Source organism: Limulus polyphemus, unplaced genomic scaffold (assembly GCF_000517525.1).
Source record: "Limulus polyphemus unplaced genomic scaffold, Limulus_polyphemus-2.1.2 Scaffold782, whole genome shotgun sequence".
In the NCBI taxonomy this organism is placed as follows: domain Eukaryota; kingdom Metazoa; phylum Arthropoda; class Merostomata; order Xiphosura; family Limulidae; genus Limulus; species Limulus polyphemus.
The window spans coordinates 152,941-174,805 of NW_013666392.1; the positions used below are offsets into that span (position 1 = coordinate 152,941).

The 21,865-nt window shown below is 32.7% G+C and overlaps 1 protein-coding gene across 2 annotated transcripts in view; it reads left to right on the top strand.

Annotated features, from left to right (window-relative positions):
• The window catches only part of LOC106460506 (F-box only protein 9-like), a 56,291-nt gene extending 35,126 nt beyond the window's left edge, over positions 1 to 21,165 (top strand). The window contains exons 8-15 of one of the 2 annotated variants that reach the window (XR_002610793.1): positions 522 to 583; positions 758 to 843; positions 1,227 to 1,343; positions 3,126 to 3,361; positions 7,130 to 7,209; positions 8,803 to 10,123; positions 18,164 to 18,167; positions 21,155 to 21,165. Coding sequence is in view for 1 of the 2 variants with exons in the window: in XM_013920216.2 (XP_013775670.1) it covers positions 522 to 583; positions 758 to 843; positions 1,227 to 1,343; positions 3,126 to 3,361; positions 7,130 to 7,209; positions 8,803 to 8,914 (693 nt within the window). In the remaining variant the exon portion in view is untranslated. Of the gene's footprint in view, positions 1 to 521; positions 584 to 757; positions 844 to 1,226; positions 1,344 to 3,125; positions 3,362 to 7,129; positions 7,210 to 8,802; positions 14,299 to 18,163; positions 18,168 to 21,154 lie in introns of those variants that run through there. The other variant, XM_013920216.2, reaches the window with a different exon arrangement.
• The last annotated feature ends 700 nt before the right edge of the window (positions 21,166 to 21,865 follow it).

The following is a 21,865-nucleotide window of genomic DNA, read 5'->3' on the forward strand; positions in this document are numbered from 1 at the left end:
ATACGGATTTGATGCACGAGAAAATAGTGCATATTGGATGTGAAGAAGGGAGCAAGTTGCACGTGGGGAAAAAAACGCGCCTGATTTAAATGTCACACCTGAACGCCCACATCCTTTTAATTATGTTTGAAATTATGAACATTGCTCAACATCATGAAAATTAAACCTTATTTTCAATAAGCAATTCTGAAAAATATTTGGGGGTGCTTAACTTTTTTCCAAGTGTATATATTCACCACATACAACATCCCCCTTCCTTCCCAAAAAAGTGCAATTTAAAAAATTCACAAATCTTTACACAAGGCCTTTGGCACTATATACAAGGTCAAATTATGGACAATATATTTAATTGTATTACACTGTTATCTGTGGAGTACTTTGCTTTAACAATCTTTGAATGTGTGTAGTTTTTTATGTACATATAATTGAATGTTATTGGTAGGAAGGAATTTTTTGGGGGGAACATAATTTGGAGTCATTCATGCTAATGTATGCTATTTATTTGTTTTTCTTTCTTTGAGGTTTCTCGGGGATTTTACTTATGTGCTCGAGACCCAGAAATTTGGCGTCTGGCTTGCTTAAGGTGAGTATTATAATCCAAAAAGTTTGGGTGAGAATCGTTTGGAAGTTTCTTATAAAAATAAACTTTCTTGATTCTACTAGTAGAATATATATGAACTCTGTATTGTTACTTTTCAAGCTTTTATTTATGTCTGACAAGAAGCTAATACATGTGTTTATGCATAATAATTACTAGGGTATGGGATGTTAATTGTGGTCATCCCAACAAATATGGCACCTGGAGAGACATGTATGTGCAGAGACCCAGGCTCAGATTTAATGGTTAGTTTATTCGATTTTTTATTTTTTGTTGCAGGTCTGAGTAATCAGTGTATATTTTAATTTCTTATTGGTACTTTATTTTGATACTTGATGTCTTAATTTTATCTAGATACTCAACTGTCAAAGTGTATTATTGCTGTTTTTTTTTTATAAGTTTTGTGTGAAATAATTTGATTTCTGTTAAAACTTAAGTGAATTAGGTTAACTCTTTCATAATTGTTTAATTTTTAAGTGATAGGAGAGGAATGCTTTACACATAAATCTCTACTTTGATTGGCAGACAAAAATATTTAAATATATTATCACATGAATAGAAACACTTGTGTAACACGTTTCAGTGTTTGGTGGAAATACATAATTTAAACTTCATTGTTATTAACCAGGTGCATACATCAGTAGGACAACTTATGTGAGGTATGGGGAAGCAATGTTTCAGGATGCCAGCTACAGGCCGTGCTATCTAGTGGAATACTACCGTTATTTACGGTTCTTCCCTGATGGTAAGTTCACTGAATGTGTCAGAAAAAAAAAATTTTATTACTTAAATTCTGGGAAGAAACCACATACAAATTTTAAATTATTTTTAAGCATTGTTAAATAAAGAATGGTCAAGAAATGATCTTAACATCAAAAAATAGTTTTTGTATGACTGGAATTCTATGCTTATGCAAATGGTAAGAGTAAACCTTAACCTTTATTAAATAAGATTTAAAGTAAGGTGTGTAAAAAGTAAAATGGGTAAAAATAACTTTATATTGAGAAAATAGGCAGGTGCAAATGGTTTTAATATAGGGGAAAATTAAAGTAGTCATCACAGATTTTATACAAGTAATAAAACAAATTTTTGAAAAAACAGGGATGATGTAAGGATGGCAATGCCAAAAAGTACAGAAACAGGGTAGGGACGAATACACAATACCATACAAAAATCCCACATTAGTAGCCAAATCTTTCCAAGAAAAACTTTTTATCTACAACTAAATGTTGAATTCCTTTCATTTGCATGAATTCAAGTTTGAATAAAAGCATTTAAACTGAATATTGCTATGAAGTATTACAATGGCTAGTTCCCATAAGCTTGTAATATTGACTCAGTGACTATTATGTGGGGATTTTTGTATGGTTTTACATATTCATCCCTACCTCGTTTCTGTACTTTTTGGCATTGTCATCCCTACATAATCCTTGCTCTATGAAAAGTTTTTTTTTATTACTTGTTTCCCCCTTTTTTTTAAACAATACCATTGAATATTTTATAAAGAATGGCAGTTGCTATGAAGGCAGCAGTTTTAGCCTGGTAAAATGAGTTGTCTTGATGGACATCATGTGTTAAGTTAATGAAATGCTATACTGCTTCTGCAACAACTTCAAGCATTGGTGAGTTAGCCTTCTGATGCCAGAATCAGAACAATTAGCAGAACATTTGGCTGTTACTCTTCCTGCTGGTTCTCTACCTAAGTGATGTATTTTGGCTAAACGAAAGGTCTTAGCTTTTGAAAACCTCAAAAACCTAAATTAGGTGTTCATAATAGTCTCTTAGATTAGATTGTTATAAGAGAGATTTGAGAATATGATCAGCAATACATAATATGTGTGGGCATTTTGTTCTTGGCCCATCCCTACATACTAAGCACTACCATGCTTAGTGTTAAAAATATTTTTTAGTTACAATTTATAGTTCATAATGTAGTGTGTTTGGAACATTTTTGCAATAAGATTAAAACTTTTCTTTTGTATGTAATTACTGAATATTAAAGCAGTTTACATATTCATACCTTATCTAACTACCTCAGAAATAGATATGTGAAAATCAATAACTATTTAAATATCTCTATTTCTTTTACAATAGGGTCTAAACCTTAATTTCTAATTTAAAATTAGTTATTGGTTTCTGTTTGTTTGTTGTTGAGCACAAAGCTACACAACTGACTGTCTCTGATTTGTTCAACACCCAATTTTTTATGTTATTGGCCCTCAGGCTTACAGCTGAACCACCAAGGGTCTGTGGTTTTTAAGTTTATGTATTAGTAAATCATTATTAAACTTCTTTCTTAACATATTATGTGGTATTATGTATATAAAATGTTTTTCTGAACCTTATTTAAAAATTGGCCTAAATTTATTTATTTGTTTATTTATTTAGTTCCATAACACTTGATATATTCTATGCTTTTGCTAGGATTTCTATTACATTTTGTTACTTTTTAATAAGGCTAATTTTTGGTTCTTGTGGGGAAAAAAATCACCAAAATTCAGTCTTTAGTTTTTTTTTTAATTTTCAGGTATGGTCTTCATGTTGACCACACCTGATGATCCCTATCAGTCTCTTGCAAAGTTACGCCACCGAAAGGTTCGTCACACAACTGTGCTTACTGGCCACTATCGACTGTTGGGTAACTCTGTGTCCATTATTGCCAAACGACCGAAAGTTGAGCTCCCTGTAGGTAGCAACTATTTCCGATATCGCCGTAACAAACAGAATTTGTCTCATGATCCAGGGGAACAGCAGTATCACCTGGTGGGTGATTTTTATACACTTCCATTCAGTTCACTAATTCTTGAATATTTTTAATGAAAGGCTTGTTTAGTTTCTGATGTTTGTGGGGATTCATTCGTTATTTTTGGTATATACCTTTTAACACCTGCCATGTGAGTCAGCCTGGCATATTTTAGTACTGACTTTAGGATGGTGAACAGGAGGGTCATTCCAGAAACTGGTGATTTAGGGTTATTTCGGTAGATCTCGAGGAATGAAGCTTGGCAGAACTTCTAAAGCAAAAAAAAAAAAAACTAAAATATTAATGAAAATATGACATGATGTAATCTATGTGGATTATACTATGGTGGTACCATAATGGACATTATACCATCCCTCTTATTTTTACTTTTCATTGCAGAAATGGCATTTTTAATTTGAGATTTGCTACAAAAATCATCTTTTAATGCATCGTGCATCTTTGGGCTTTATTGTACTGTTAGTTTCACCAATATTGAAACTAATGATTTGTTACATATGATTCTAATCCCCTTTTTGAAGATAACGATACTATTGTGCCTGTTGTTTTATGTTTCACTGTCAATGCAGTAATCAATTGACAAATCTCCGATTCAGCTGGTATGTCAAATCAGTTGGGATATCTTTGAGTAAGTTTTTCTCTCATCTGACCTGGACCCACAGTTTAGCTTATTTGCTTCACTTAAACCATCACATTTGCAACCAAATTTAGAACATGTTAAGCATGTTTCATTGCATCATTGTTTTACTCTACAATCACAAGTTAACTTCTCCATGTTGACCCTCATGGTCTCAGGTCAGGTCATGGGTCCAGCATACTAGACCTCAAAAATAGTGCCAAATATCTCCTTTTTGGAATGACTCGTTTTTTGGATCCACATCAAGATGCCAGGCTGGCTCGTGTGGCAGGTGTTAAAATTCAAATAAAAAAATTGTTGCTGAAAACATTTAGATTTGTGAATTTCTAATTGCTGTGACTGTATATATATATATATATATATGTGTGTGTGTGTGTGTGTGTGTATATGTATCTATCTATCTGTATATATATTGAATAATATAATTGTTAGTTATTATTTTTGGAGAGAGAAAAAAGTGCTACATAAGTGCATACTAGGGCAAAGTGGGCATGTCACAAACCTTTGCACAGTTATGTTCCATATTTAAATAAACAACTGTAATATCAGTGTATGTCATTAATCTTGGTATCAAACTATAGTTTATATTTCAAATATTTATATTATGTTAAGTTTAATTTTTTAATTAAAAAAATAAATATTGAAAAATAGTCTCATTGTCTGAAAGTTATAATGTCAGTAATAGGCTTCTACAATTTCCAACCAATTAGAAACACAAAATTATACATAATTACAAGCCAGAATGTAAAATTTGAATCTACTACCTTCTTGATTTACTGAAATATCAATAAATTTGTCAAAGCCATCAGAAAAGATCCTTCTATCTCTCTCTGTCTTTCAAGATCTATTACTAATCACCTTTACATTGCTGGTGGACATGTGTGTGACCAATAGGAAGTACAGATTCCCTTATACATGAAGTTTACTACAGTTATTACTTTTTGACATGCATACATATACAGTCAATGGCAGAATTTTTTTAACCTATTTATAACTTAGTTAGAAAGCAACATAAAATATAGTAGTTTTGGTGTTGAGATAGTAACTGATTTATTTTTTATGTTTTGAAATGCATATTTGAAAGGCTACATGAATTTTTATTTGCTTGTGAGTGCAGAGATCATGCAGGTCACACATTCTGCTCATGGTGTTTATAAAAAATAGTCAATGTGATTTATTGCTTTATCAAACCCTATGTACAGTTTGGCTCAGTTTAAGGTAAATGTTCCTATTTTATATATACTTTTTTGATATCTAATACCATCTAAATAACTGTAATCTTCTGTATGTTGTTTATCATTATGGAATGTAATAAATAGTAAATGGTGATACTGTTTAAAGATGGCACTGGTTGTTTTGTTGTAAAAACTTGTGTATGACGAAGTACCAAGATTTTTCTTTTGTTGTATTTGTAAACATTTTATTTGTGTTGCAATTGTACCTCATAAAAGATAATCACTAAATATACTCTATATTATTCTTAATTACACCCTACTTGTTAGTCAGTAAAACTGCAACTTGTTCAGTAGAGCTAGTCTCATGGTTACTAGTTAGAAATTACATGAATAATATTAACGAGACATCATTCAGTCATGCCAAAGGAATACAGATGTGTCATATGCCAAATGGTGTGTGGACATGAAGGATTAAAGTGCATATCAGGACCATGTGGTGGACAACAAAGATGCCTTTAAAGGAGACAACTTCTGTAGAAGATGATGATGTCACTTGTACCAAATTTAGTCACAGGACTATTATTCTAGATGCTGTGTACCTAATGATCTCTCTTTAGGTAAGAGTGGAATCAACAAAAAGTGATCTGAACTACACTCCTCTTCCACATTTCACTCCTGGTGTATTGGTTAAAACTGAACATTAGGTCAGTGGACAACAGTCATGCCAACTGTTTTATATGCTCCAAACGTACTCAACTGACTGTTGTTATGCATGCTAGAGCTGCAAAAGTCTTTTGATTGGAAAGCTTTTTTGTATTTAACTCTTGATAATAGATACAGAACTAAAAACCAAATCAGCAGTCACAACAAAAAAAAGGATTTGACTGATTATTTTTTAGAGAACACATGCATCAGAGAACAAAGAAAAGTGGAATGGTTTGATAGGTGTTACGAGTTAACTGATATTAAATACTTTAGTCCAACCACTTATTTTATTAGCCTGTCTTCCAGGAATCTATGTTTTGAAGAATACATATGTAAGATCCATGCAAACCTTATTAATCATCATACTATATTATCCAACAAAACTGTCTAAAAGTATGTGGGATTTAAAAAGTACTTCAGAATGCACAAACAACAATCACTCAAGAAACCAGTGGTGGGTGTATCCACTGATGAGAGTATTGTATCAGTTCTTGGTTCAAATCTTCTTGATGGGTAAAAATAATGATGCAGCAATTAATGATCACATATTCTGAAATGATATTGAAAATGTTTTCAGGAAGCAACAACATGACACAACTCGTGATTTAGAGATGTGTTGAATCTTTCTTTACAAACACGTAGAATAAGAGCAGTTCTTCAGACCAAATGTGTTGATGCACAGTATATTTTAAGACTTTCATTTCACACTTTTAGATTTAGAGCAAGTGGAATGGTATATCATTTTAAGAAGGAAAAAAACTTGTTTTATTTCCTCTAAGATCATCAATAAAAGATAGAATAGAAATCTCAGTATTGTAATACCTGTATTAGCATTATGTATTTTACATGCCCATAATAATTACATTTTAAGTTTTGTTGTTGCCCTGATTTATATATATATATATATATATATATCAAAAATAAATGAGTAAATATGTTTTATTCCAGTTGTTGTTATGTCATTACTTGGTAAGATGTTCAGATAATTCCCCCCCAATGGGGCAGCAGTAAGTTTACAGACTTACAATGTTAAAATCTGGTGTTCGATTCCCTGCGGCGGACACATCAGATAGCCCAGTGTAGCTTTGCTCTATAACTAACAAACAAATGTTCTGATAGGAACAATTAAAAATATTGTTTATACTGTCTTAAGTGCAAAAAATATTTTTGTTAACAGCATAGCCTATCCAATACTATTTTTTTTTAATGCTTTAAGAATGTTGTTATTAGGAGTCACTTTCTTTTTATTATAGAAACTTGAAGTTAGAAATATAAAGCACCGTACAAACTTTCAGCTTTTGTGGCAACATTATGCTATACATACTAAGTACAGGTAAGATTACAGGTATTTTTACAATGAACATATATTAAAGAATTTTTGTGTTGTAGAATTAATGTGTTGTCGTATTAATATTTAAATTAGTCAGGAGAATTCAGGGAGAACAACAACTGTGTAAAACATTTTGGACAGCATATTTGAAACCATTTAAATGTTATGAAAATCATCTTGATCCCCCCCCATTAGGGGACATCTATATAAAAAAACGTGTGAAATTTAACCATATATATTTATTTCAAATGATTCCTTACATGTCCATGTCAATTTTTGTGGAAATCCTTGGATTCACTGATCTTGAGAGCTCCCAAAACACTTTTAGCCCCCATATGGGGATTGAAATTTGAAAATTTAAATTATCTTGTATTGTTCCTTATATGCTAATACCAGTTTTGAACAAAATTGGTTCAATCAAACTTGAGAATCTCAAAAAGCTCTTCAACCTTCATTTCTCAGGCCTCCTTGTGACTCAAAACTTCTTCAAAAAACTTCTTTTTTGAGTTCATTTTAACTAAACTCTGTCCTCTTTAGTGTATTGCTGTGCTTATTTAATTTAGGCTAATTGTTGAAAAATGTTTACATATTTTTTAACCAGTTTTGATTTTTTATTAGAGTATTTACGTAGAATTCTGTATAAAATAATGAAATAAAAGTTTTTAATACTATTAATGAATTTACTATGAAAATAATTTTGCAAATGTAATTTAACTACATAATTAGTTTGAAATAATTTCATGTCAATAGAAATGGTTATTGATTAAAATCTGTAAGAAGAAAGGTGAAATTTTCAGCAGTAATGATATTCTGCCACAGTTATTAATAATTGTGTTAAGTTTTCGTACTTGTGCACTCCTTATTCTTAAATCAATAATTTAATAGTTACATTATTGTGATAAGTAAATGCTTTGATGGTGATAACTTTGTTTTAGCATTTGTAAATATGTTTGACTGGGCCTATTGAACTTTAACTGATGTTTAACCTTTGTAAATGTTACTATAGTCTGAAAATTATTATTCTGTAAACCACAATGTCAGGTTTCTCATTTAACCAGATCTCAGTAAAGTGCTCTGATAAAGTAATAATTGTTTTAGATTCACAAAAAGTATTTATACTAAGAATTATTGGCTGAAAATGGCTAGAAATTTAGAAAACGTTTATTGATAATGTGTGTGTGTGTACATATATATATACATACAGGTACTTTTCATTTTGAATGAATTCTCTACATATTGTATTCTAATCAGTTAAGGCTACAGCAGAATGTTTCTTTTCTCTTTCTAGTTGATAATATTTCAAAATTATAAAGCAAGTTTTAACAGTCTTTGTTCTGAATCTGATTTAATGGTTTTTCTATTGGTTAGTACTTCTAAGAATTGTTTTCTATTGGTTAATACCTGTAAGAATTTTTAACAATATATTTGAAGGTTAAAGATAAAGCTTTCGTGCTTGTTTCTATCAAGAATTATATTTTTTATTTGCCACTAAAAGAAAAAAAATTTTTTTTCATAAGTATGTGCAAGTATAAAAATAAAGTGCAGTGATCTTTTAAAAAACAAGATGTTTTTAATTCCACTGTTTTTGTTAACCAGAAATGGACAAGAAACAGTTTCCAGCTTCGATCTTACCCCCAAAACTTTTCCACCATTCTGGTTTTCAAGAGTACGAAGTTTTACAACAGAGTCTATTAGTCCACTTCAGTAGACGAGTGGTAGTGGAACTTTTTTTTAAGAGATGCCATTGTAGTTTTTAGTTTCAAAGCTGTTTTTGGTAACAGTTTGTTTTCATATATATATGTACTTTTGAACACATAAGTTTGTAGCTCTCTCTCTCTGCATGTATTTTATTATCCTAATATCAAAATAACAAATAAAATTGTTATCGCATACCTTAATTTTGTTGCCAGGAGCATTGATAATTTTTTTGTGAATTTTATTACGTACTTGCAAACTGATCTTGTCTTTGTAGCGTGTGTTGAATGGACATTGGTTTAATAGTATGTTTTGTTTGTAGAAAAAGAACATCTTGTATCAAGATTGACATACATGCTTTTTAACAGATTACAACTTTTCTTTTGATACTAAAGTTCAACTTGCAGAATGAAATTTTTTTTGAATTTCATTAAAGAATGTCAGAATGTTTTAGTTATGTGAAAACTGATATACGTTACTGGTAATGTAGATAAGTAAAATTTACAAACAAAATTTGAAAGAAATTTAGAAAATAATGATTGACAACTGTTTTTCCCATATTTTTCTGAATTAAAAAATGTTTTAAAATATGTTTTTGAGCTGTAAATTGATCATTTTTATTGTGCAACTAATGATTATATGGATGGTGTTATGCAAATGGGATCTAACCCAAAATTCTTAGTTTTGAGTAAATGACCAAAATGTTTCACTTTCCTACAAAAAATCATTGATGAATACCAGATGTTCTTTCTTATTTTAATCAATGGAGATCGCTACTATGTGTTAGAACAGAACATTTACATAACAATAAACTATTCATTATGATGACAATTAGTGGTTTAGGACATTTTTGCCTAACTTAGATTTCACAAAACTGCTACTTTTCAAAAAGATATCAAGAAACGTAATAATATGCAAATCAGATTTTTAAGAAGTTGTAGATTTATTCAAAAAGACAATTACCTAAACAAATATTTTCATTCTAATCATTGGTGGTTATTGTTGTAGCTCTTGATGTAAATAGAGCAAGGTTAGTCGTCCTCAATAAGATAATCCATCTCTACATCAAAGCCGTCCACATCATCAACAATGTTCTCATCTTGAAGGATGGAGTGGTAGAACGGCTTGCAGGCATCTGGGATGAGACACATTAGGTCTCTTAGATCATTGTGCTTGGCTGCTGACACTTTTTCTCTCAGGCCATAGCAAAAGCAAGACTTTAGTGAACGGACAGCTAGGGTGCCCCTTAGTACAGTGTGCAATGTTGAGCTGCTGGGTTGCATTTTCAAACAAAGAGGTCCTCATGAAGATTACACTGGGTTCACCTTTCCGGAGTTGTTACTTATGTGTCATCAGCCAGTTAACATTTTTACCCTCTGTATCTACTTTTCTGTTGACATTTGCTTTCTCCAGTATTAAAAAAATAAAAGTTCACAAATCTATTGTTAGGGGGCAGGAAGAGGACAAAGGTGTACCTGACCCTCCCTGGTCCAACAAAATCGGACCTAAAAATCTGATACAGCAAATAATGATTATATGTGGAAACTAATATTAAAACTTTGCATTGTGAATTGTTATTCAATGGTCAGAAGGCAAAACTGCACTGTATTTTGCACTTTTTTATTAGCCATTTTCATAACCTTACTCTGAAATAAATACTGTTATGGAACTTGCTTTCAGTCACCAGTCAGTCTTAGTTTGTAAACCCAAACCAGTTTTGCATCGTGTTACGGTTAAGGATATTCCAAAGTGTAGTTTTTCAAATGTGAAAAAGTTCTGTGTGAACATTGAATATAAACAGGTGCTAAGAACACTTTAGACACCCTCTTGCACCAGAAAGACGACAGAATGAGATGGCACTGAGATGAGAAAAGTATATAATTATCTACATGCACATGTAAACTTTTACAGAACACTTCAACACCTTACCTTTATCACTTTCAAAGTTGTTCTGTAAAAATGATCTAACCCACATAGGTCATTTTTGCATGACTGATATCCATGAGTGTGGGTTGGAACTTTCCTATCTATAGCAGCAATCTAAAGGGATTGAGTTTAGGTACTTGTTTACAAAATTGACTAACACTTGTTAGTTCAGAAAATATAAAAATAACATTTTTGGGATTTTGTGGGTTATGTCACTTTTGCATAACACCATCTATATAATCTTAAAGTATAACTAGTAACGTTCTTATAACATTATTTTTTCTGGTCTGCAGTGAATAACACATTACACGTGATGGCATCTTAGATGTGTGGCTTGTCTACTGTGATTACTAGTGTTGTTTGAATGTTTTAATGACGAGACAGTCCACTGTATGTTAAAGATTGACTCATTCTCCTGTGTAATTTATAATACAAACATTTGAAATTTGTGTTACAGCATTAGTAATCATTTTGTTTGTTATGCGAAGTGTATCTCTAGTAATTGCATTGCTTTCTGCATGTTTTTTATTTTTTGCAAGTAAAAGTTTATTTGAAATTTATTTCTTCTGTTATAGTGTTAGTTTCTTGATGGTTAGTTTGGCTCATTTGGTGGGGTAAACAGAAGCTAGTATATTTCAAGTAATTGGTACATGTTTTTTACTGAACTTCTAGAAAGTAAATACCCTTCCTTTTTTTACTATTTAGATATGAGTCGCATAATCACTTCTTACATGTATATGGGTTATAATGATGTCTTCAGTGCAATAACTATGTTGACCAAAAGTATCCTAATATCTGTAATTGTATACAATACTTTCTTGAACAACAAGACTGTTGCATCGACTACCTCATTATTTACCAATCCATGCTTATTGTTAATTTCATACCCTTCTTTTTTTTAATGTTTTTTCTCCAAGCTCAGTGAATGATAAATAGAATGCAATGGTTTTAGTGGTGGTATTCACTGGCAACAATTTTTTTTATAGAAAAATAATGCAAAAATTCAAGGCAAGTAATCAGACATTACCATACATCATAAGAATCTTTATGATATTATGATTGAATTGGACTCAGTAGTTAGGGTTTATTACTTTCATACCATCTTAAGTTCTGACATTGATTTTTATATTTGAGGTGTATCAGTATAAAATGAAACATAGAATATTTTAAAAGAACACTGTAAAGATGGAGAAAGAAAATTATATGTACATTAAAATAATTTTTCTAATTTACTGTTGAGGAAAATTTGAATCGTATAATTATTTGTTTCCTAAGGGATAAAATATGTCAATTAATAGTCCTTTACTCACTACTTATAAACTAAAATACTTTAGGCGTTGAATCAAAGAATAGATTAGGCCTGTATGTTATCTTTTATTCACTTAAATTCACGTTTTGGTTAGGAAAAGAAATTGATAAATAAATAAAATAAGTCATTGTAAGCAGAGAGCAAGAAAAAAATTCTGAAGAGTATATGGTATTCTTAAAACTGAAACAAAAGTAAAGTAAAAACAAAACGGGAATGATTAATAATTAAACAGTTAAGTCAAAATTAACCACGTAAAGAAAAGAAAGAATACATGACTTCGGAACAATGATATCAAAGTGTACAGAAATGAAAGGAAGTCCTTGCTACATAAGAGATTAAAAGTCAAAAACCCAAGTATAGAAGTGACTGAAAAGGTGTATTGTTACTGACAAAACTTCACATGCATGGCTATGAAAATAATGATTGTTATTTGATTATATATCCTTAAGCAACAGTCGCCAATATGCAGAAACAACATTTAACCTGTAATAGTCATACTGTTTGATGTTTTTTTTCAGTATTGGTTTAATCATTCCTAATAAATGAGGATGATTTTATTTCTCACATGATCAGATGTTAACACATGTTTATGTTGGAGGGATGGATACTTTGTTAATATAATGCACCTGAATGATATTAGATCACTGATACACAAAAAAATTAAGTGTGCATACTTATTATATTTTTCATAACTGGATCGCAATTTACACTAGCAGTGATATGACATTCTCACCAGTCATAGAATCTTACCTATCTTCTCAAAAGATTTACACGACTCTTGAGAAAGTCGTATCATTGCTAGTGTAGACTGTCCAGTTATGAAAGAAAATGTAATTAGTGAGCACATTTATTTTTTGCGTACCAGTAATGTGTTGTAGTATTGTACTCAACCATACCCTTGACCATTAGTGTTTCCATTGGATAAAGAATGTCATTATGATGTGTTGTGAGTAGACTAATATGATTGGTATTAAATAAAAATGAGATGGTATGATATCAGGAAAATTATTTTCAAACTAGGGTTGGTGACAACATCTCTAAATGCATCATTGGTTGCAAAGTGTTCATTATGTATGTGTACTCGATATTTGACATGTATTTATCTTTAAAACTCCATTTTAAAGTTAACAAGTTTGCTTCTGTATAAAGAACTTCATAATACTTATTGCTCCAATAATGTATTTCACCAATTAGTACATTCAGTCATATTATCATTGCTTGAGTAATACTTTGATTATTTCACTTATACTACCTGATGACCAAAAGCGACATCTGGTGATACATTATTTGTTAATTCAAAATCCAGTCGTGTTTTTATTTTAAGAGTACCGTAATATTAGTTATTTGTTTATGATATATTGTTCATTTTAAAATACACGAAACTCTTTGTTCAACAGTACTTAAATATTTAAATAGTTTTTTCACATTAGTTGTCATGTCTAATCTTATTGGTCCAGTCTTTGAAACTTGAGATTTTACTATTTGTATTTTTTTGTTTTGTTTTGTTTTTAGGTAAGAAAAAATTATTGGAAGTAGTTGGTAAAGCACAGTATAGACATGAGTGCCTTTAAGAATGTATAAAAGTTAGATTTTATATACTGAACAGACTATATGGATGTTAGTTGCTTTGCTGTTACATGGTTCTGTTCGTATCTTCAGGTTTTATTTTGTGAGACAATAAATGTCACGATCAGAAGGAAAAATTAAATGGGATTATTATCATTTAGACCAATTTGAAAATATGAAATTTTTGTTGTTGATATTTCAATCCTTTAAAATTTTTAGAAAAACGCTTAAAATTAGTCATGAAGCTGTTTTTAAAATTTTAGCTTTCTGACAAAGAGGGTTGATCGTTTATGACTTCTGTTTTTTAAAGTGTCATGTATGAAAGAAGAATGCTTTTCATTTCATAGTTTGTTATCTAAGCATTGGAAAGTGTGATTATTTGACAAGCTCCTTCTGCCAAGGTTTTGGAGAGTTTAGAGGTAATAAACTTTGTGTATTTGAACCAGTACAAGGAAAGGGACTGTTTTTCAAGTGAGTGGCTTGTATAACCAGAAGGGCTTGTTTCAGTTATAATATTTTCTGTTGAAGTCTGTTACTTCGGTACTGTATTTTTTGTTGGTGCTAGGAATAAATTTTATGATCAGTAATAACCTTAATCTGTGTATTTTTGAGAGCATCTTTTTTTTTCAACATAATGTACAATTTATACTTTTAATTGAACAGTTTGCTTTGAAATATTTTTTTGAGGGCACTGATTCAGCACTATTTCAGTTGCGATGATTTGATACAGATTTAAATCAATCTAGAGTGACTATGAGTGTTCAGAAGTATATAATGTAAATCAATCAACATCAGTCTATCAAATACGGAGGATTGAGTACGTTATATTAAAAAAGGATTTCGAATGTGCAAGTCATTTGATAACCACAGCCGATATATAATCTCTGTGGAACGAAATGTATCTTAACAACATTGGCGTTACGAATGTAGCGTGAAGCCACCAAAAAAGTGGCCGTTTTATGGAAGGGTATGTAACAGCTCTTTGTAGCGCAAAATACTCTTACACCCAGATCATACAGATGTGCTCAGATTGGAGAAATAAAATTTCCATGACGGGCACACCTTACACTTAAGTTAAGGCGAGGACCATCCAAACAGAGATTTGAAGTCGTACTCCAGCAATTTTTATGCCCCAGGCAACAGTACGCAACACAATCAAGAAAGCTCTCCATCTGGAAAGGAGGCCAACAGGGTGTGAGTTCACAAAGATAAGCCAGCTATAGAATGAAACTGGTATTCATGCTATTTCATACGAACATATATACTGGTAAAACCACATTACGCAGCGCTTATCGAATTATCTGCGATTAGACTGATAAAAACAGATGGTGGAAAATTGTTGTTTTCGGATATTAGATGGATTATGGAAAGCAAGCAGTGGCTATTGTTAAGATGCACAGTCATCAGATATAGCACAACCGGGTGTGGCGACATGGACTAACGATGTGCTGAGGTTTTAAGATCGTTGTAATAGTACGTACTTAACCTATACTTAAAGAACAATAGATACATCTTTATAAGAAAGGACTTCGTAGATAATTTAAATAAAATAATTGAACCGAACTATTATATTACACAATTCTTGAACACAGCTTTTTTACGACATCTGTAGAAATGTAACTTTAAAGGACAAAATTTGTACTGTTAAATGTTGCCTTAACTACCTTTAAGTTACTAAAAGGTAAGTTTGGCTGTAAAAAAAACAACATAAAGTTAAAATTAATAGGATTAACAAATAAGTGATCTGAAATACGTAACTTGGCAGTTTAACGTGCTAAAATAATTTGCGTTTAGAAAACAATATTTAATGATATAGTTGCTTGATATTTGTTATTTTGATCATCACGATTTGTGATTTTCCAATGCATAAAGAGAACTTTGAACTTTATAACTTTTTGGGGGGTGGGTGGATGTACGTGAGAAGGAAGGATTGGTTTGTTTGTAATTTCGCGCAAAGCTACACGAGGGCTATCAGCGCTAGCCGTCCCTAATATAGCAGTGTAAGACTAAAGGGAAGGCAGCTAGTCATCACCACCCACTGCCAACTCTTGGGCTACTCTTTCACCAACGAATAGTGGGATTGACCGTCACTTTGTAATGTCCCCCCGCGACCATGTTTGGTGTGACGGGATTCGAACCCGCAGATTGCGAGTCGATCGTCCTGGCCAGGCCGGGCCTAGGAAGGATTGTTTTTGGTTAATTAAAACATCCAGATTATTAAATTAAACAACACACACATCTTTGGTGACTATTTTGGGAAAGTGCAAATATCAAGCAAATTAATTTCATTTCTGTTTGTTGGTTTATTGTCATAAAATGTTGATAATAACTTGTATAAAGAAAGTCAATGGAAAATTATCATTATCTTCATCATGCTGCTGTTCATGTTTGAATCACAAAAGTGTAAAACCCTATAACTCGAGCGTTTTCGAAAATTTGGCTTTTCTTTATCACAGGCAAACTGAGTGATATTGTTCTAAATCATTTGCATAAAGTTTTGCGGGGATACAACACAGTTATTGCAAACGTTTGAGTTGTTAAACAAGTTTGCTAGCGATACTGGTTAACCCTCTAGCGCAGCTGACAGAAGTTGTGCCAAGCTTCATTCATCAATATCCACCGAAATAACCCTAAATCACCAGTTTCTGGAATGACCCTCCAGTTGAGCATCCTAAACTCAGTACTAAAAGATGCCAGGCTGGCTCATGTGGCAGGTGTTAAAAGGTATCTACCAAAAATGATGAATGAATCCTCACAAACATCAGAAACGATCTTGGGAAAAGCCCTGAGGAGCGGTCTTGTTTGTTAAAGAGGGAAAGAATGTGATTGCTTGAGTTAAAAGTTCATTACTAAGAGTTGCTAGTTGGTTCACGTTTTTTTTTTAACTCAGTGGAGCACTCGTGTGGCAGGCGAGAGATACGGGGTTTGACATTTCAAACAAGAGAAGCAAAATATGATTAAAATTTTTTTCAGATTAATTAATGAAAGCCACTAAATTGTCTTCCTTTTGCTTGTAAAATTGATTTTTTTAAACAGTTTCAATATTTATAGTATTGGAAAGAATTATGAAAATGTAAGGATAAGTGCTATAAAAGGCATATACTAAGATAATGCCACGCCTTTATTATGTGAAATGAACAACAAAGTTTTGGCTGGACATTAATAATAAGTGTGAGAAATTCTGTTAAGACTGTGTTTTAGTAGAAGTTTTATATAAAACTGTGAAGAGGGCACGTGAAAGTGGTACTGTGAATAATAGAAGTGGTGAAGAAGAAAGCCTAACCATTCCAAAAGTAATGTTAAATATCTTTATGAGATAGCCGACAGTTGAGTATAGACCTCGTTGTAAATACAGGAGTGAATGCTAGTTCGAGAACAGTAAGATATACATCAACACGAAGTGGTCTTAATGGACGTGTAGTTACTCGAAAACCATTGCTAAGAACTGAGATTGATAAAGGTATTGGATTACAATCAGTGGAATGATCAAAGGTGGTTACGTGTGTTAGTTACAGATAAATGCAAGTTCGGATTGTTTTCCAATAATCAACGAAAATTTGTTCATCAGTGGGAGGAGAATGATAACATAGTCAATGTAAAGCATTTATGGTGATGCAAGGTGGTATATTAGAGCAAGTTTGGGGCTGCATCTCAGCCAATGGTGTCGGTGATATACAAAAAATTGATGGCACCCAGACTGATGACAAGTACAGATGGTTTCTGATCCATCGTGGGATTCATGCCTTGGGAACATGATTCTTTCAGTAAGACTATGATCCCAATCATACAGCAAACTCGGCTTGTAAGAATCCCAATATGGGCTTATATATGGGCTTATTTTAAAACTTATATTTTAAAAATATTTCAGTCACATATTTATAAAGTGTATGGCAACATAAAAAAAAAAGAGTTTTCATGCTCTGTGAAAAGCAAAGAACTTGCATACATAATACAAGTGCATTGTACAAATTGTTCAATTTTCTTTTGTATTTTCTGTGGTAATGTTTTGTACCATTAATAAATTTACCACCTAGATTCCATGACAATTTTTCGAAATGATTATAAACACCATAATCAATAATATTAATGCAGCTGGCCAAAGAGAAGTCTTCATTTAAATATTTAAAGATATCATTAACGATATAATAGACAATGCTTGCATAAATAGGAAAGGAGAAGGTCATTACTTACATAACACACGTGAAGGTCCAGTCAATTGCTTATATGATCTATATAGCTAAACAATGCGCAAAACCTGTATAGGCATTGCAATCCAGTAAGATAAATTGGTTTAGAGCAGCAACAACAATAATATAAATCAAAAGTGTTTTTCTCTGTCATTCTATGTATCGCTTACCAAACAGCAGCAAGCCACTAATGAAAACCAAAATTATGGTTTAATCAATTGATCCTATCAAATCTTAATAGATTGGTAAAGATGCATATTCAATTTGGACTAAGACAAGTGAAACATAATAACACTTTTGTAAAGAGCAAGAAGAAAGTTCCCACATCTTATGTTTTTTAGCTAAGGCCTTCGTTTGCTCTCACGATGATAAAAACATCTGACAAAGATACTCTTTGTCATAGAATACCAGTTGTTGTGAATCTGCGAGGAAAAGTTTTGTTTCCTTGGATTTTCCTGTGACACCAACTAAATAAAGTGAATCGACTTGCAAGCGCTGGTACAACATCTTGCTAGGTCAGATACTGGTGTTGGTGGCCGTCCAGGACAGTAAATGTATTTTAATGTGGACTGTTGTATTTATCTTAGGTGGTTCTCAATGTATATTGATACACATGGTAGTGACAGTACCAATATTAAACCTGTTTAAGAAAAATGTAGCTGAAAAGTCTTAGTTTGGCTGAATTCTACTAGTGAATATTTAGTTCGTGTTGACGAGAAAACGAATTGATTTTAATGGTTCATAGACTGCAGCAAACTATGCAGCCAATAAGGAGGAGAAAGCTGAAAGCACTTACTTGACTGCGCACGATAAGTCAGATGAAGAAGTGCTAGACAGTAGAATGCTTAGCATATCAATAGTTTGCACAACTGAACATGATAACTAGGAGTTCGAATACTCAGCCGAAAGGGTGTTGCAACTCTTGTTTTCTTAGCTATTGTGTGTTATTGTACAATACAATGTATGCACTATATCGTATAGTTACCATTTGATTATTATCAGTGGTGTTCCTTGCTTTCATAGCTGTTGCTTGGTATTTTCTGACAAAACGTATGTATTGCATTTTGGGATTACCACTCGATTACTTGCAGGAAAGGTGGTTTGTTGATCATAAAATCAATCAGACTGGAAGGGCTTTGTAACCCTTACTTTCAGAGCTATTGAGCAGGGTTTCACTATCAGAGATATTTTTAAGATACTGGATAAGAGCTGCTCAGATATCACACAGTTTAAGATGATCGGTTCTAATGAATGTAACAACTAGAACATCAACAGTCTGCACAACTGAAGATGAATACTAAGAGATCGAAAATTTGAAAGAGCATCGTGTCCTTTGTTTTCTGAGCAACTGAAGGATTTTCTGTTGCAAAATAGTTTTATATTTCGTGAGAATGACTTTCCAAATCTAATTGAGTGGTAGGAGTTTTACAGAGCAAACTTCACGATCCTCTCTAGATTCTGTTTAGTACACTTAATTGTATATAGAATGCCTCCATATGCAGTGAGGGAGTTATAATCCCCTTGAATGTGAATTGACATATATTATAGTAGCAGCATGCATATTAATCCTGGTTGGCAAGAATTTTAGCTGAGAAAATCTCAGTTTGGTTGGATTCTAGTTATTATATATTTTATGATGACAAATAAAATGTGTTGAGTTTCACAGTTCATAAATGGCAGCACATTATGGTACAGCAGCTATTGAGACAGCTAGAGAAAGGTCCCTGAGAAGGTTGGTGGCAGTAATTGTGCACGAGTCAGAGGCACTCTGTCTTATGATAGTAGTATATGAGGTGATGTGTAACGTTAATAAATGTGTATAGTAATATTGGTGTATGTATGAATATATGTTTGTGGTTTTGCAAACGTGTATGAATGTTATGGTTTGTTTGGAATTTCGCTCAAAGCTACTCGAGGGCTATCTGTGCTAGCGTACCTAATCTAGCAGTGATAGAGTAGAGGGAAGGAATCTAGTCAAAATCACCCACCGCCAACTCTTAGGCTACTCTTTTACCAACAAATATTGGGATTGACTGTCACATTATAACGGCCCCACAGCTGAAAGGGCGAGCATGCTTGTTGAAGGGGATTCGAAACCGTGACCCGCAGATTGCGAGTCGAGTGCCCTAACCACCAGGCTATGAATGTTATGTAAAGCCATTCATGAGTGTTCACTATCAAACACGGGTCAATTATCGCAAAGAATACTGTTGTTGAATAACATGTGAAATAAAAGATTTGATGTGAATATTAAGAACTAGTGATATGAAGTTTACTATGATTGCTTGATCTGGAACGTATTATTTGAAGATACAGTACCTTTTAAAATTCAAAAACAGCTTAAATGGGATAGAAAAATGTATCATTTAAAATACAACGTTTCGCCACTGTTAATGTGGCTAAAATGGGATAGACAAATGCATCATTTAAAACGCAACATTTCGCCACTGTTAATGTGGCATCATCAGGTACGTTAACGGTGGCGAAACTTGTCTTTTAAATGATACATTTTCTATACCATTTTAGCCGTTTTTGAAAAATAAATTTTATAGAATGTGGGATACTTCCAACATTTATACAATACATTTGTTAATTGCATTAATGCTAGAGAGAGAATGTTTCAGTTTCAATATTAGAATGTTCAGCAGGCAGTGAAATTTTTCAGGGAAGGATAAGAGTAATGAAGAGTTTTGCACTAAATATAAGAGACAGAACTGTCTGAACCTGGAATTTTGCATCATAATAATGCAATATATCTTGACTGGATTAAACTGAAAGATTCATGAGTAGATGAACTTATTTACAGTAAATGACATTTACTGATAATAGCTTAAATATCATATCACACGTAAACTTTGCATACCCATTGTTTTATTTGGCTACGATGAAGTATTTTCAGTCGTGCAGAATAAAATATTTAGTAAGCATACAGTTTTTTGATATTTTCTTAACATTGTTTCAGTACAAGGTGTAGTTCAAATGCATGAAAATGCAGGCTGTAAGTGTACTGCTCAAGGCACTTTGTTGTCACACCTGGCTAATACTAAATATGTATCTGACAGAAGTGCCAAGGGAATGGCTGTGTGAGTGTTGGTGAATTTTCACAGTCAGAAGTTAGAGAGTGGGACTTATATACTGGCTAGCTTTGGTCAGCTATTGTGTGTAAGAACCAATGCCTGCATTCTCGACCGTATTTTTTCCCACTGGACTTGGACTCCATTCATGTAACAACCATACTGTAGCAGAGGGAATGTAACTGGGTTAGAAGGTAAGCTGTGTTACTATTGTCATAGCAATGATTACAGTGGACGTCACAGCTGTATGCTGGTCAAGCAGAGACCCAGTGAGGCCTAGAGGATTAGAACATTTACAGGTGTTAAGAGTACATGTTCCACAGATTGTATGTGGGTGAGCACCTGCCGGCCCATAGAAATGTTGCTCGACCAAGGTAATAGTTTCAGCACCGTGTCTTTACAATCTACACATCTGGCTGAACTTATGACTAATCTGCATTCATTTGACCTTACATTATCAAGCTTGACATATAAAATCAAATTCTTAATCCTTTTGGCTATATTGTTCTTTAACTAACCAGTAGTGTTTATCATTTTATGTTTGCTTAAATCTTGATGGTTTATCATACTCCACAATGGAAGATAACTATGATTAAAACCTGTATTGAGTCCCAAACTCCTGAAGTTAACCTGACTTTTAACATGGTCGAGCCCATAGATGAAGATTCATTTTCATTGTTGGTCAATGCACTTGATGTAAAACATCTTGTTGGTTGTTGGGCTGGTGCTGAACTCTTCTGAGACCAGGCAGACCCCATCAGCCACTTATATCTCTTGCATAATTCAAGCTTCCTCTGGAAATAATGGCAATGGAAAAAAACACCAACCACCTCCTCAATTACAATGGAGCCTAATGTTCAAGCAGCAAATGCCAGGCAACACAACCATCTCCAACTTCAGTG